Source organism: Ranitomeya variabilis, chromosome 1 (genome assembly GCF_051348905.1).
Source record: "Ranitomeya variabilis isolate aRanVar5 chromosome 1, aRanVar5.hap1, whole genome shotgun sequence".
Lineage (NCBI taxonomy): Eukaryota > Metazoa > Chordata > Amphibia > Anura > Dendrobatidae > Ranitomeya > Ranitomeya variabilis.
Window position 1 is genome coordinate 1,036,565,039 of NC_135232.1, and position 14,201 is coordinate 1,036,579,239.

The 14,201-nt window shown below is 41.0% G+C and overlaps 1 protein-coding gene across 5 annotated transcripts in view; it reads left to right on the plus strand.

The window, feature by feature from the left end:
* Positions 1-14,201, plus strand: part of MTUS1 (microtubule associated scaffold protein 1) — a 249,035-nt gene that overhangs the window by 101,710 nt on the left and 133,124 nt on the right. For all 5 annotated transcript variants that reach the window (XM_077279667.1, XM_077279666.1, XM_077279669.1 and 2 more), the window contains exon 3: positions 12,960-13,164. In XM_077279667.1, the coding sequence (XP_077135782.1) occupies positions 12,960-13,164 (205 nt within the window). The remainder of the gene's footprint in view (positions 1-12,959; positions 13,165-14,201) is intronic.

Sequence of the window (14,201 nt, forward strand, 5' to 3'; positions counted from 1 at the left end):
CTGTGAAGCACTTGAGCATTCAAAGTTCTCACCACATATCTAGATAAGTTCCTTAGGGGGTCTAGTTTCCAAAATTTGGTCACTTGTGGGGGGTTTCTACTGTTTAGGTACATCAGGGGCTCTGCAAACGCAACATAACACCCACAGACAATTCTATCAAAGTCTGAATTCCAAAATGGCGCTCCTTCTCTTCCGAGCTCTGCCATGCGCCCAAACAGTGGTTTACCCCCACATATGGGGTACCAGCATACTCAGGACAAATTGGACAACAACTTTTGGGGTCCAATTTCTCTTGTTACCCTTGTGAAAATAAAAACTTGGGGGCTAAAAAAATCTTTTTTGTTAAAAAAAAAATATTTTTTATTTTCACGACTCTGCATTATAAACTTCTGTGATGCACTTGGGCATTCAAAGTTCTCACTACACATCTAGATAAGTTCCATGGGGGGTCTAGTTTCCAAAATGGGGTCACTTTTGAGGGTGTTTCTACTGTTTAGGCACATCAGGGGCTCTCCAAACGCGACATGGCGTCCGATCTCAATTCCAGTCAATTTTGCATTGAAAAGTCAAATGGCGCTCCTTTGCTTCCGAGCTCAGCCATGCGCCCAAACAGTGGTTTACCCCCACATATGGGGTGTCGGCGTACTCAGGACAAATTGTACAACAACTTCTGTTGTCCATTTTCTCCTGTTACCCTTGGTAAAATAAAAATTTGGAGGCAAAAAGATCATTTTTGTAGAAAAAATGCGATTTTTTTTTTTTTTATTTTCACGGCTCTACGTTATAAACTTCTGTGAAGCACCTGGGGGTTTAAAGTGCTCACCACACATCTAGATAAGTTCCTTAAGGGGTCTAGTTTCCAAAATGGTGTCATTTGTGGGGGGTTTCCACTGTTTAGGCACATCAGGGGCTCTCCAAATGTGACATGGCGTCCGATCTCAATTCCAGCCAATTCTACATTGAAAAAGTAAAACGACGCTCCTTCTCTTCCAAGCTCTGCGGTGCGCCCAAACAGTGGTTTACCTCCACATATGGGGTATCGACGTACTCAGGAGAAATTGCACAACAACTTTTGTCGTCTAATTTCTCCTGTTACCCTTGTGAAAATAAAAATTTGGGGGCAAAAAGATCATTTTTGTAGAAAAAATGTCATTTTTTATTTTCACGGCTCTACGTTATAATCTTCTGTGAAGCACTTGGGGGTTCAAAGTGCTCACCACACATCTAGATAAGTTCCTTAAGGGGTAAAGTTTCCAAAATGGTGTCACTTGTGGGGGGTTTCCACTGTTTAGGCACATCAGGGGCTCTCCAAACGCGACATGGCGTCCGATCTCAATTCCAGCCAATTCTGCATTGAAACAGTCAAACGGCGCTCCTTCACTTCCAAGCTCTGCGGTGCGCCCAAACAGTGGTTTACCTCCACATATGGGGTATCAGCGTACTCAGGAGAAATTGCACAACAAAATTTGTGGTTAAATTTCTGTTTTTACACTTGTGAAAATTAAAAAAATGGTTCTGAAGTCAAATGTTTGCAAAAAAAAGTTAAATGTTCATTTTTTTCTTCCACATTGTTTCAGTTCCTGTGAAGTACGTAAAGGGTTAATAAACTTCTTGAATGTGGTTTTGAGCAGCTTGAGGGGTGCAGTTTTTAGAATGGTGTCACACTTGGTTATTTTCTATCATATAGACCCCTCAAAATGACTTCAAAGGTGATGTGGTCCCTAAAAAAAACCATGGTGTTGTAAAAATGAGAAATTGCTGGTCAACTTTTAACCCTTATAACTCCCTAACAAAAAAAATTTTTGTTTCCAAAATTGTGCTGATGTAAAGTGGACATGTGGGAAATGTTATTTATTAACTATTTTTCGTGACATATCTCTCTGATTTAAGGGCATAAAAATACAAAGTTTGAAAATTGCAAAATTTTAAAAATTTTCGCCATATTTCCGTTTTTTTCATAAATAATCGCAAGTAATATCGAAGAAATGTTACCACTAACTTGAAGTACAATATGTCACGAAAAAACAATCTCAGAATCAGCGGGATCCGATAAAGCGTTCCAGAGTTATAACCTCATAAAGTGACAGTGGTCAAAATTGTAAAAATTGGCTCTGTCATTAAGTACCAAATTGGCTCTGTCACTAAGGGGTTAATCTATCTTTCCAGTCAGTCACTGCCATGATACCCCAATAACACCAGAACAGTAGGCTGCCACCAGTTCCTAGTTAGATATAGCCCCAGTCAAGCTATATCTGGTCAGAAACCAACCTCAGGTAGCATATAAGTACTAGCTGGACTCACGGACATGGGAAATTGGGCTTTGAGATTAAAAAAAAAAAAAAAAAGCAGCCCCAAAATAATTGATATTTTAATTGCCAAAAGACACACTAGATAATACATATATATACAGAGTAATATACAGAAATTGTAGCCAGAAGTACAGATAAAGGAAGGGTACAGGTATGGGTTTGCAGTTAGCTGTATGTGTCATGATGCTGTTTCTTATAGCATGTGGGCCCCAGGGAAGTGTTTGAGTCCACAGGTACTTTCTTAGTTTCTGGTCCGTCTCCACGCATGATTGTTCTGCCACAGAAAACAATGACTCTGGCTAAAGGTGTGTGGTTATCTATTAACCCCTAGCCAAAGTTACCACCGCCCCTCTGGGTTGGACTAAAATCTCCTCCTTTGACCTCCTAGCTGAAATAATTCTCCATATTTAGGATGGGTCATAACTTCCTAGTGGGAGGTCCGAACAGGACGATTGACATCTCCATGGGTTCGTTGTGGTCGGACTGATATGGAGAGTCCAAACTTGGGTCGGCTAAGTGGTTCTGAAGAGCCAGTCTCGATGGCTCAGCATGATTCTGTTGGTATATTAGGCTTAACCTTGAGGTGCGCACAATTTATCTCTCTAGGTGTCTGTGTTGCTCGGTCTAGAGTTTCCATTGATAGCTGGCCGCTTTGCACAAAAGACAGCAGGGGGTCCCAGCTCTGTTCCTCTTCGCCTTAGTTAACACGTGGCCTCAATTCTCTGGCCATATGGCAAAGTCCTGTTCTGTTGGGAATTTGTGTACTTATCTAAAGGGTGGTGGCCACAATTCAGGGGTGAAAGGAGATCTCTGGATAATCTATTGGGCCTGAATTAATAAATCCAAAATGGAGTCTACCTCGTCCCTCACATATAGTGTAAAAAAACAAGATTTTTAATTTCTGACCTTTATCATAGAGACCTTATACCGTAAATATTTTCCCAAGAAATACAAACTAATCACGCTCCCTAAATTATAATGTAAATCTTAAAAAGTAAAATGCTAAAACGCCCCTTAGGCATGTAACCCGCAGTGTATATATAATAAACACAGATGCCATTACAGTATATGGTGTGTAAATATTATACCATGGTAATGTATAAGTGTATTTGTTTGTTTTTGTTTTTTAAAGTGGACTTTCTGGGATGAAAGAGTCTGCTCCATTAGCTCCTTCTGAATATTGTGTAAAAGCTCAGGCACACAACCAATTTTCTCATCAGTGCTATCGGTTATTGCAGGTAGCCCTTGGACCTATTATGTTCTGTGGGGCTGTGTCCCATATCCTGCACTATTTGGTGGCATAGAATAAAATCCATTTAGAAAAGGTGATGTTTGCTAAAGGTAGTTGGTAGTTTCATGCCAAGAGCTCCGGTCAGGGTACAGGTTGCCATTGTATTAGATAAGAATAGCGGTGCCTTTGTGAGGTGGACTGGAGAGCGTTGTGACCTGGCCACTTAGCCCCATTATGGAGCATAGACTGAGACTTGACAAACATTTCATATAAATCCGTGTAATCTTATCAAGATGTGTACGATAACGCGCTTTCTCAACTGGTGTGTGAAATGTGTTTCTTTTCTCCTTTGTACACTGGAGGTGTGGGAGGGGTGTAAAATTGGCGTGAAACTGTATCACTTTACTACGTAAAAAGCAGTTGAGGTGAGATCTTGCCTAGGGCGGTGATGAATTACATTTTCGCGTGCAGTTCTGGGAGTGATCTTGGCTTCCAATGTAAGAATCTTACAGTAAAACTTTTTTTTGGGAGCTCGGATAAATGCAGTATAGTAAATGGGAAGTAATTGAGTTCTGATGACCCACTTAAACATAGATTTGCAGACTGCACAGCTAACCACGTCAATGTTAATTTCATGGCTTCAGCTTGTGTTGCATGAAGCACCAAAGAGCCAGTGATGTTTTTTTTTTGTGTCCTCACAATTACTATTTATTCTATAGTCTGAAAACACCAACGGGAAACAAAGCCATTGTTGATCATGTATGCAAAAAAGCACAATGCCATAACTGGTCCCACGGGAGCAGTTTAAGAGTCCTATATTTGGGGCTCTAAACCTCTTTCTGCATCACACAGAAAATGGCTTTCAGCCATTCCCTCTCAGACTTTCTGGTCTGAACAGTCCTAAAATGTGATCAGTTGCGTCTGGCCCTAGTATAAAACTGCTAGCTAGACAAAACTGGCATAGATAAACCCAGCTATTTTTGGCATATGTGAAAGCTTGTCCATCTTTGTGTTTTTTGTTTTTCCCCCCCCCCCCCCCTGTCTTATGATCTAAAACACCTGGCATTAAGGAATTGCCCCAGTATATTAAATTACTTGCATGCTGTTGATTAGCATTTCTGTCCATATAACTGAATCGTAAGGCTTCTGAGAGCTTTTTATGCTTTTACTATAAATAGGAATGAAACAAAATCATTACAGGCTTATTTAAAGCACCACTTCAGCGTTAGTTTTTTTATGTGCAGCACTGGAGTGGTGTTGTAGCAGGCAGGGAGTGGTTAGGTAAGCCCCAGGAGGATACTGGGAAAGTTGTTGTTGTGTTCTGGACATCCAAGAGTAAAGCGTGTGCTAGAGTCTCCTGTCAGACTGAAATCAGACAAGCTGTATAATGGGAAGCGATTGCTGTAATCATAGAAGCATTCAGGACAGCCAGGAGCATCTTTATTACCTAAACATAGAAGTGAGAGAGCTACAGCACTGGACTCATTCTCCTTCCTTCACTTCATTGCATGAGCAAGGTACAGTTCTTCTTAGGTTAAGGCACCTGTTTGAAGAGAAGTTATCTGTGCAGAGAAATGATCTGTGAAGACTTTCATATATATTGATGAAGCATTGCATGAGAAGCGATTCTGTGTTATGAAAAGAAGCTTGAATAAAAACCCCTGTGATAAACTAAAGTTCAGAACAGTCATAGCTGTGTACCTGTAAACCATTACCTCCTCTCTACTGTGATGAAGTAGTAATTAATGGTTGTCCTGAGTAAGATTTCCCCAGGATTCCAAAATAAACTGTTTCCTTTGTATCCCCTTCGTATGCTGAGTGGCGTGCGTGCAACACTTGCCAGCTGCTGTCTTCTGTTACCAGCACCGCTTTGGTCAGTCTCCAGCAGTTTGTGAAATCGCAAATTCTCCGTGTTTGCTGGAGGAGCTGGAGGTCACTTCTCAAAAGAAGTCTGAGAGGCTCAGTCTGGCTCTAGTAGCCTTAAATTGAGAGCTTATGACTGTTGCCTATAACTTATGGTCAGTCACTAGATTGCGGATTGAGACCGAACCGGCACTGGTATCAGCTGAAGATGGTGGGCGATGAGTAACACTAGGACAGGGACCTTAGATTAGAAGATTAGAAGCACCACTTCAGTACTGCAATTAAAAAAAACTTAAAAAAACTCTAGGAGTGGTGCGTTAAAGCGGGCACATGCTGCTGTTCTCAATGCACAGCAGTGTAACCTGCCCACCTGGCTTTGCAGAGAATAGGCAAAAGTATCGCTGCAGCACCTTAGTTCTCGGATCATTTGGAGGTCTCGGGGGTCAGACATCCATGGATCTCGGAAATATGCCATCCCTTTATAAAATTGAAATAACCCTTTGAAGGGGTTATGAGGAATCGAACCCTCAAACTACCACTAATCTGTTATCCAGGACAGCAGCAGTTTACAATAATGCGCTTCTACACTCAGCAGATTTAGAATCATGCTGAAAAAGAACCTTGGTTGTTGTATTGGAGGAGGAGAGAAGGTTTTTCCACCAACATAGAAGATGATTCTTTACTATTAGGGCAGTGAGAATCTGGAATTCCTTGCCTGAGGAGGTGGTGATGGCGATGTTTTCCTGGAGCGTAACAATATTGTATCTAACAGTTATTAGGTTCTTTAGAAGGACATAGATTGCGGGTTTTATTCTGACGGAATATAGGCTGAACTGGATGGCAAATGTCTAGTATAGTATGTCGGGTATAGCCGATTGCTGGCTGTATCGCTCTAAAATACTTCAGATGGCAAGCAGAGCATGTTTTCTTCCTTCCTGGGTTCTGCTCTGGCGCAACGCCGCTGCTTTGGTTTCTGTGTTTTGGATGCAGCCATAATATCTTGTCAACATTCTGTCTGAACGCTAGTGCCACCCATAGGAAGCAGCAATCCTAAAAGTCAAAATCAACCCTTTACCGAACCTTGTCACATGACTTAGGATAAAAGCCATACCAGAATCTCAATTTGCAGACAGAGTTTCAGAGTGTTGCCTGTTGTCAGTACAAGAAACATGATGACACACAATAGATGGGAACTCTGTATTAGCCTGAGCAGATAAAGTCGTCATAGTCCTCTGGAGCTCTGTTTACAGCCTATAAATGCAACTCTTGTAGATGCTGATGGTAACTTTTGATCCATACACGCTGTATCAGACCGGGATGGCAGGGGTCAACCAGTAACTTTGACTGTGTGGGTCCACCGTTCAATTACATGAAAATATTGCATTACTCTCTCAATTTTACCTCTGCTTATATATGATGAACTAGGTAGTTGGTCACATGAATGATGAGATGCTGCTTTTGTCTGTACATGGAGAATCTGATGCATTGGGCCAACTACTGCTCATGATGGGCAGTTTGTGACGTGTTTCTGCACAGGGGCCTACCGGGAGATCCACCGGTTCCCCAGTGGGCCTTCCGAGCCTGTAGGCAATGTTCTTCTCACCCTTCTCTCTAGTTCCTGCTGATAATTGGACCTGTCAGAAATGTTTCGCTATTTCTGTCCAAATATCAAGACAGTTTGGATGTTACGAGAACGGTTTCCTTGAGTTTTAAGTTTTACCTTAATAATTTTTAGCTGGTAACCAAACAGAAGCACTCTGACTAATGTGATTACTGCCGACAGTGTTGCATAACCATTCAGTTTGTTTTAGTTACCGCTTATTCTACCTGGAGCTGTTAGCTACAATGAGCTGTAGACTCCTGGCATGTTTTGTTGGAGGTCAATGTCGGAGAGCAGAAAATAAGATTTTCTTCATCTAAAAGCCTGGAGGGTTTGACTGAAAGAAATAGGAGAAGTCCGTTTTAATCCTCTATGCGAGCAATTAGCTAAGAAAACAATTACCTCTGCATTCCTGTAGTTGGCTGCAAGACGTGCTCCGCACTCCTGCTCAAATCTCTGGATTAAGAGCTGACAACCAGTGAACTGGTTATTGACTTGATGGCATTTTCATGTTTTGCATATTTCTCTAATGTACTACTTGAGGTTTCCCACTTTAAGTTCACACAGGGCGTTTTTGCTGCCTTTAAAAAAAAAAAATGGCAAAAAACGCCCAGTGTGAACTTACCCTTAAGATGAGATTTGTTGAGGACATGATGGCTGCCTTGATTTACCAGCAGATGGATTTACTATGGAAATTCATCTGGAGCCATTTGTGAGGGTTGCAAATTGACCTAATGTAACACTGACTTGGGGGTAAGCTGGCTCTCAAGATTGCAATCTTCTGTGATGGCTGATTGCCGTATAAAGGACTTTCAATCTAATACTGTGCTTTAGGTTCCAAACTTGATACAACCAATTTTCTTAAATGCGTACATGGCAAAAGTACATCAGAGCACAAAATAAATCCTCCTTGGGCCATCTGACCACTAACAATAATCTATAGAGCTCCAAAGTGTAATGGGCTCTGAGCCTGCTGCCCAGCATCTCCAAGACCTGTTCCCTACCATTTCTGTTATGGGACATGTCTTGGAAGTTCTGGACTCCATCTTAGTGACTCCATTAGACCTTTAGAAGACCCTGTTTTTTTCCCAAACTGTAAGACTTGCCTTAAAGGCTTACAACCTTTTTAGGGTATGTTTCCACGTTCAGGAAACGCTGCGTAGAGCCGCAGCGTCAAACACGCAGTGTCCAGATGTTACAGCATAGTGGAGGGGATTTCATGAAATCCCGTCTCCACTATGCATTAAAAGACGCTTGCGGCAGAGCCGCGGAAACGGACATGCGGCGCGTCTTTTCAGAATGCAGCATGTCCTTACATTGCTGAAACAACGCAAGGACAACGCAGGTGACCTGCCAGTGACCTCAGGTGCAGATTTTACCTGCGTAAAATCCTGACCAAATCAAGATGCAATCCTGAACGTGGACACATACCCTTAAAGGAGTTCTCTTTATTTCCTGTCTCGAGCTTATTAGGTAGCCCACACCTTTGGATGTGGAGTCTTCTCCTTCTACTCCACAATCTGGTTCTTAACACCCGACCACACCATAGCACAAGAAAAGATTTAACACAACACATCCAAAAAATTTCATTTATCACGCTTTGTGACTCAACCCACCATCTCACACCATCTCAGTAGCTGTCATGCTAGCTTTTGAAGATCATTTCAAGGAATCTGATGAAGATAACATGACTGATAATTTTACAAGCTAGAGGTTATGAGCCCTCTTCATTTTAGACAATTAACAATGCAAGTCAAGTTTGAGTTTCTTTCCTAAAATGTGATTCTCTTGTGCTAGTTTATCTTCCATACCGATGACCGCAGAGTCTAGAGGTCCATCCATGTGACTTTCGAATGAATAGCTGTACCAGATACAGCTGCATAGACATTATCATGGCTGTATCAGGTACTGCTTATGGGTGATGCTTGGTACATCTGAGGGCATGCTTATAATTTAAGAATACTTGAATGTACATTTAGTAAAAAAAAAAAAAAAAAGTTAAAATGTCTCCATAGATGGAGCTCTCACATCTACACTGATAGTTTCCACAGAGATGTGCCATGTCCATAATCAGAAGCAACAGACAAACTCAATAGGAGTTTAAAGCATGCAATGTTTTTTAGTTCTCAGTAACCCTTAGGGATGGTGTTATCACAAAATGAACTATTGTTTAAATCTTCTAAAGAAGAGTTTTCAGAAGTCTCCATAATCATCACAAGATAAAGAAAGACGGGTAATGTCTCTATACGCAGCTGACACAGGATCAAATCATAACCACCTTTACAACAAGTTTTAACGTAAAAACCTTACTTAACTAATTAACAATAGGTAATTTTCAGATGCAGGCCAAAATCTTAAAGTATGTACAGTAATATTAAGAGAAACATTTTTATTTTTTTGAAGGGACTTCAAAAGGACAGGTCTTGTTTAACAATAGTCTCTATATAAAAAGTTGAGAACCTTGAATTCTACTTGAAGCTGCTAGTTCAATTGTTCTTTGTTGTATAAATTCATCTATCTTAGATCGCCTTCCAAGAATGTGGTTATCCTTCCATTATCTGAAAGAATGTGCGGTTTTTCTCTTGCAGGGACGAGCACGGTACAATCTCATGACAAGGGCACCGTTTATACCCTTACAGTTATGTGGGAGTGTTGTGTCTGAATATCTTTGAAAGTGTAATGTTTTGTTTTTCTTTACACATTGTAGTCCCTAAATGACCAGGCATGGTGCTAGTTACTCTGGGGTTTTGTCTAGGCTGCAGATGACCTAAGCAGTTCATTTCTGTGCACACTACCACAGTACCTTGCACCAGACTCCATGGGGCCTATTCATCAAACCATTTTTGCCAATATTCCGGCCTAAAAAGATTTGAAATGCAACTTGTAGTTAAGCAAGTTTAGTGAATTTTGGCATTTTTATTCTAGTCCCTATTTGCTTTGCCAACTTCTTGAAATGTGGGCAGAGTTTCGCAAAATGAGATGGTGGCCACACATGGCCCATAGATTCCACAAGAAAAGTGGCGCCAGTTGTGACAAATGTACTTAATCCTCTAGAGTACATTTCTTGTGGTGGTGCACAACAGCTGAAAGAGGCGCCCGGTACATTGAGGTGCATAACACTTAAGGTGATGTTATAAAGTTTTATAGTTCTCCCCTATTCATTGGATATGGGGCATCTTTCTGATAGCTGGGTTTCTGACTGCCATGGCTCCCATCGATTCCGAGACATGGAGCAAGGTTGAGTATACCGGAGGTTGATCATGCACACTGTCTCCTCTATTTATTTAAATTGAAGTACCGAAGATCGGCCAAGGGCTGCGTTCATTAAGAATGAATGAAGTGGTAGAGTATATGATCGACCTTTGATGCCAGGGAACTTGAGAGCCCTGTTTCTTGGATTTGTTTAATCCCACTGTAGTGGGTTTCCCAGCTATCAAAAAGTTATCTCCCTGTCCCATTATGGGATGACTTTTAAACTTGAGAACTCTTTAATAAACTTTCCACGTTTTACTCCAGTTGACTCCTCCTCAAGACCAGTGTACAGAACGCCAGTGTAGATGAATCTGAGTTGAGAACAACAATTTCCTTCCTAGCTCACAAATTGCTTGTCTTAGGCACCTTCCATTAGTTTGCGGGATGGTACCACATTCATCACCTCGCCACAATTAATAGGGTTTCCAGACTCCCTTGTGTGTATGGAGCAATAGAGCACATGCACTGACTTGTAACAGTGGACTTGGGGCCTTTATTGTAGACCCCCTAGTGATCATACATTTATGGCCTATGAAATATGTTTAGTTAGGTCACCCTTTTAAAAGTGGATTTATATACGACCATGTATACAACTTATTAAACGCTGACGCTTACAATAGTCTCAACCTCAAATGTGTTAAAAATGTCTTTAGTAAAATAATTTGTGACTGATAGTGACTAGAACTTCAGAAGGAAGAAAAAGCACCACTGTAAGATATGCACATCACCAATATAATCATAAGAGGAAAACTTTGACACACACAAAAAAGTTAAAACATACATAAAGCCATGTAGGTCCCCCATGCCATATATAATGCCACTTAAGTCTGTATACCATGCAAACCATTCAAAGGCAATGAGAAATGCATGCCCCTAGTACATCAAACATCATGGATGAAAACTGCAGCAATGTCAAATAAATATAATAGTCAAAATTCCAAATATGTGGCAAATACAATGTGTCTCCCTTTAAATGTATATGACAAAACCATATAATAACCAGGGCAGCACGCTCAGAGGTAAGGCAGAGTAATATAGCAAAATGTGTGGAACCGGGCAGTCCCACAGGAACTAGAATGCCTCTAAAAGATATGTCAGAAAGAGTGGTCAAAGAGGGAACACCCAGAGGCCAACTGAGAAGTATCAGATCAGTGATCTATATTAATGGAACGGTCTATGTAGCCTTGGAGATGAACAATAGTCCTCAAAGTGCAGATGAAAGCCCTAATAGAAGTGCGGCGTCGGCAAATGGCCGGACTTACTGACAAGAACCCTCTGTGAGGGATGAGGACAAGAGCGGCCGCCTGGTGCATGTAAAGGACAAGGAGCAAAGGAGGGGATCTACACACCACCTGTGTAGCTGGACGGCTCTGTTGGGGAAGACAAGTGACTAGAACTTCAACTCTATTGCAACATCCAATATCACATGGTACTCTTCCTTCAAGATCAAGAATTGGTCAAACATTGGATTGTCGCTAAATCCTATGCATTAATGTTCTATGTACCTTCGTGCCTCTTAACATGAATAACTGTCATTGTCACTGATGGCAATAGACAAACGCCAGTTTTCATAGGCACACAGGTTCCTCGAGTGTCCAGCGCTTCCATTAATGGTCACACTTGTAAAATGCCTTGTCACTCTGGTTGGGGCAACATTAGTCGCTGAGATCTGTTATCGGCCACTTGACATTTTGAGAATACTCTTGCCTGTGCTTTGGGTAAGGACTTGTAATCAGAGAAGCTCTTTGATATGTTCCTGTTAGTTTTAAACTGAAATGTCATCTTTGTGTTTTACCTGATCATTAAATCCTTGAAATATGCTGAAATGTGAACTGTACTTTAAGCAAGCTTTACATCTCTAGTAGACAAAACTTAACAAAGTCTGTAATCTTGGCAGAGAAATCTGCTTCCTTCTCCACTTCTCAACCACTTTTTCTTCTCGCCCCTGCCTCCTGAACTTGTCACTCACTCTAGGTGAAAAAATAACATCTCAAATCAATTTTTTTAGACTAATTTGACTGCCAGCTCACTGTGATGTCGGGATACAACAGGCAATTTATACTCAGGAATTCCTTTACTTCCCCCACAAGATGTTGTTTCACAGATACACAGCTTTTTATTAAAATCTGTGTATATGTTTGTAGTCTGTCAGTGTGGACAATGTGTAGGGTGAAAAAGTTAGGTTTCCTTAAGGTGGCAATCCAGCAGAGTGGTTACTTGGCTCATCTATGACTTATATCTAACATTTTCACCAAAGATGGTGGTGGTCTTCTGCACACAGGAGAGCTTATTCTGAAAAGGTACAATTTTATGAGTTTGAAAGTTTATTAAAGGCGAACTGTAAGATCACATTTTTAGATGTGTTTATATTAGTTTTGGAAAACTTGGCTGCTCACTATTAGAGGCAGTAGTCAGTACCGCTCTCTTCCACGCAATGTGTCTGCTATAACAGGTCTGTCCCACTCAATTGAATGATGTTGATCTGCAATGCCAGACGTAATTCGTGCTGGAAAGTGGAGATATTTCTGGAATAAAGTGACCACAATTTTTAAATATACCTTTTTTACCCTTTATTCTTAAAACACGTTTGCTATGAAATACATTAACTCATACATCCTCTTTGATAAATGTTTAGAAGTTTTCAGAAATGGCTTATTTGTCAAAGCGCGCAATGTTAAAAATATAATATATTGTCTTTTTGCAGCCTTTTCCTACAAGGATAACCACCCCTAGCAAGAATTTACATAAGGAGCTGTTGTCATGTCTAAAGAGTACAACTGCCCAAGTCACCACGGCCAAAGCAAGACTCCACTCCACTGAGCTAAGACGAGGAAGTCTAACGAGAAATGTGGTCAGAGTGTCCTCTCCTCCTAGGGGAATCCAGCCGCCAAGTGGTGGGAAGAGCCTTGGTGAGTGATCATGGCGGCGTTCATTTAGTGATTTGCAGTACGATCTTCGAGTCTGTGAGCCCAGTAGAACTGTTCCAACCAAGCAGAGGCTTTCTGCGTACCCCTGGCGTGGCTGAGCAGTTCAGTGTCATTCCTACTTAATACTTTGGCTTTACTGGAGACGACAGACTCCCTTTAAGATTTGAGGGTACCTTCACGCTGCTTCTTCAGTGTGTTGGTGAGAGGTCCCCATTGGAAACCTGTATAAAGTTTACTGGATGGGACTAAATCACTCATAAGCTCACAATGTACATGTAGAAAAGATGCCTGTGATGAATGCTGGACGGGGCAGCCATCACTGATACTCTTATCAAAATACAAACATTTATTGCATAGTATTCAAATATAATATATATATAATATATTGTATATTGTGTATGTGTCAAATAGCTGCATTTTCATCTGTCTAACGTCACCAGAACTGTAGATGTGCTACACAAGTACCTGGATGGTCGGACAAACCCTTAAATCCCTGAGAGATGGGCATGCTGTTTAAATGTAATTTTAGACAACTGTTTGTCAGAGCATTAAACTCTGCTCACCGAAAAGGACCTAAAATAAGAAAAGAAAAAAAAATCACAGAAAAAAGCAGGGGAATTTACCAACACCAAAACACTATTAATTCGTATTGTAAATGCACACAGATGAGGCTGGTATAAGGCGCCAGTCACACTAAGCCCATACTGTTAGATCAGGTGGGCTGCCCAGCACTATAGAAGTGCACCCCAATTTCCCAAGGGGCCCGGCTGTACCCTGCAAACGATGAAAAGTGTGCAACAAAAAAGTAAAAAATACATGAGGTATTGGTCAAGATTTTAACCAAAATTCGCAAGCTCGCAACTCTCGTCAAAGGTCCTCCTTTTTTTTTTTTTTTTTTTTTTGTTGTTGCAAGCCTCTACATTACAATTCAAAACAACTTACCGAAAGGGATAAATTAACATTTAAAAAATCACCGAAAAAAGGTAGCCCTATTCACCAAGACGTAACATTAATGCACC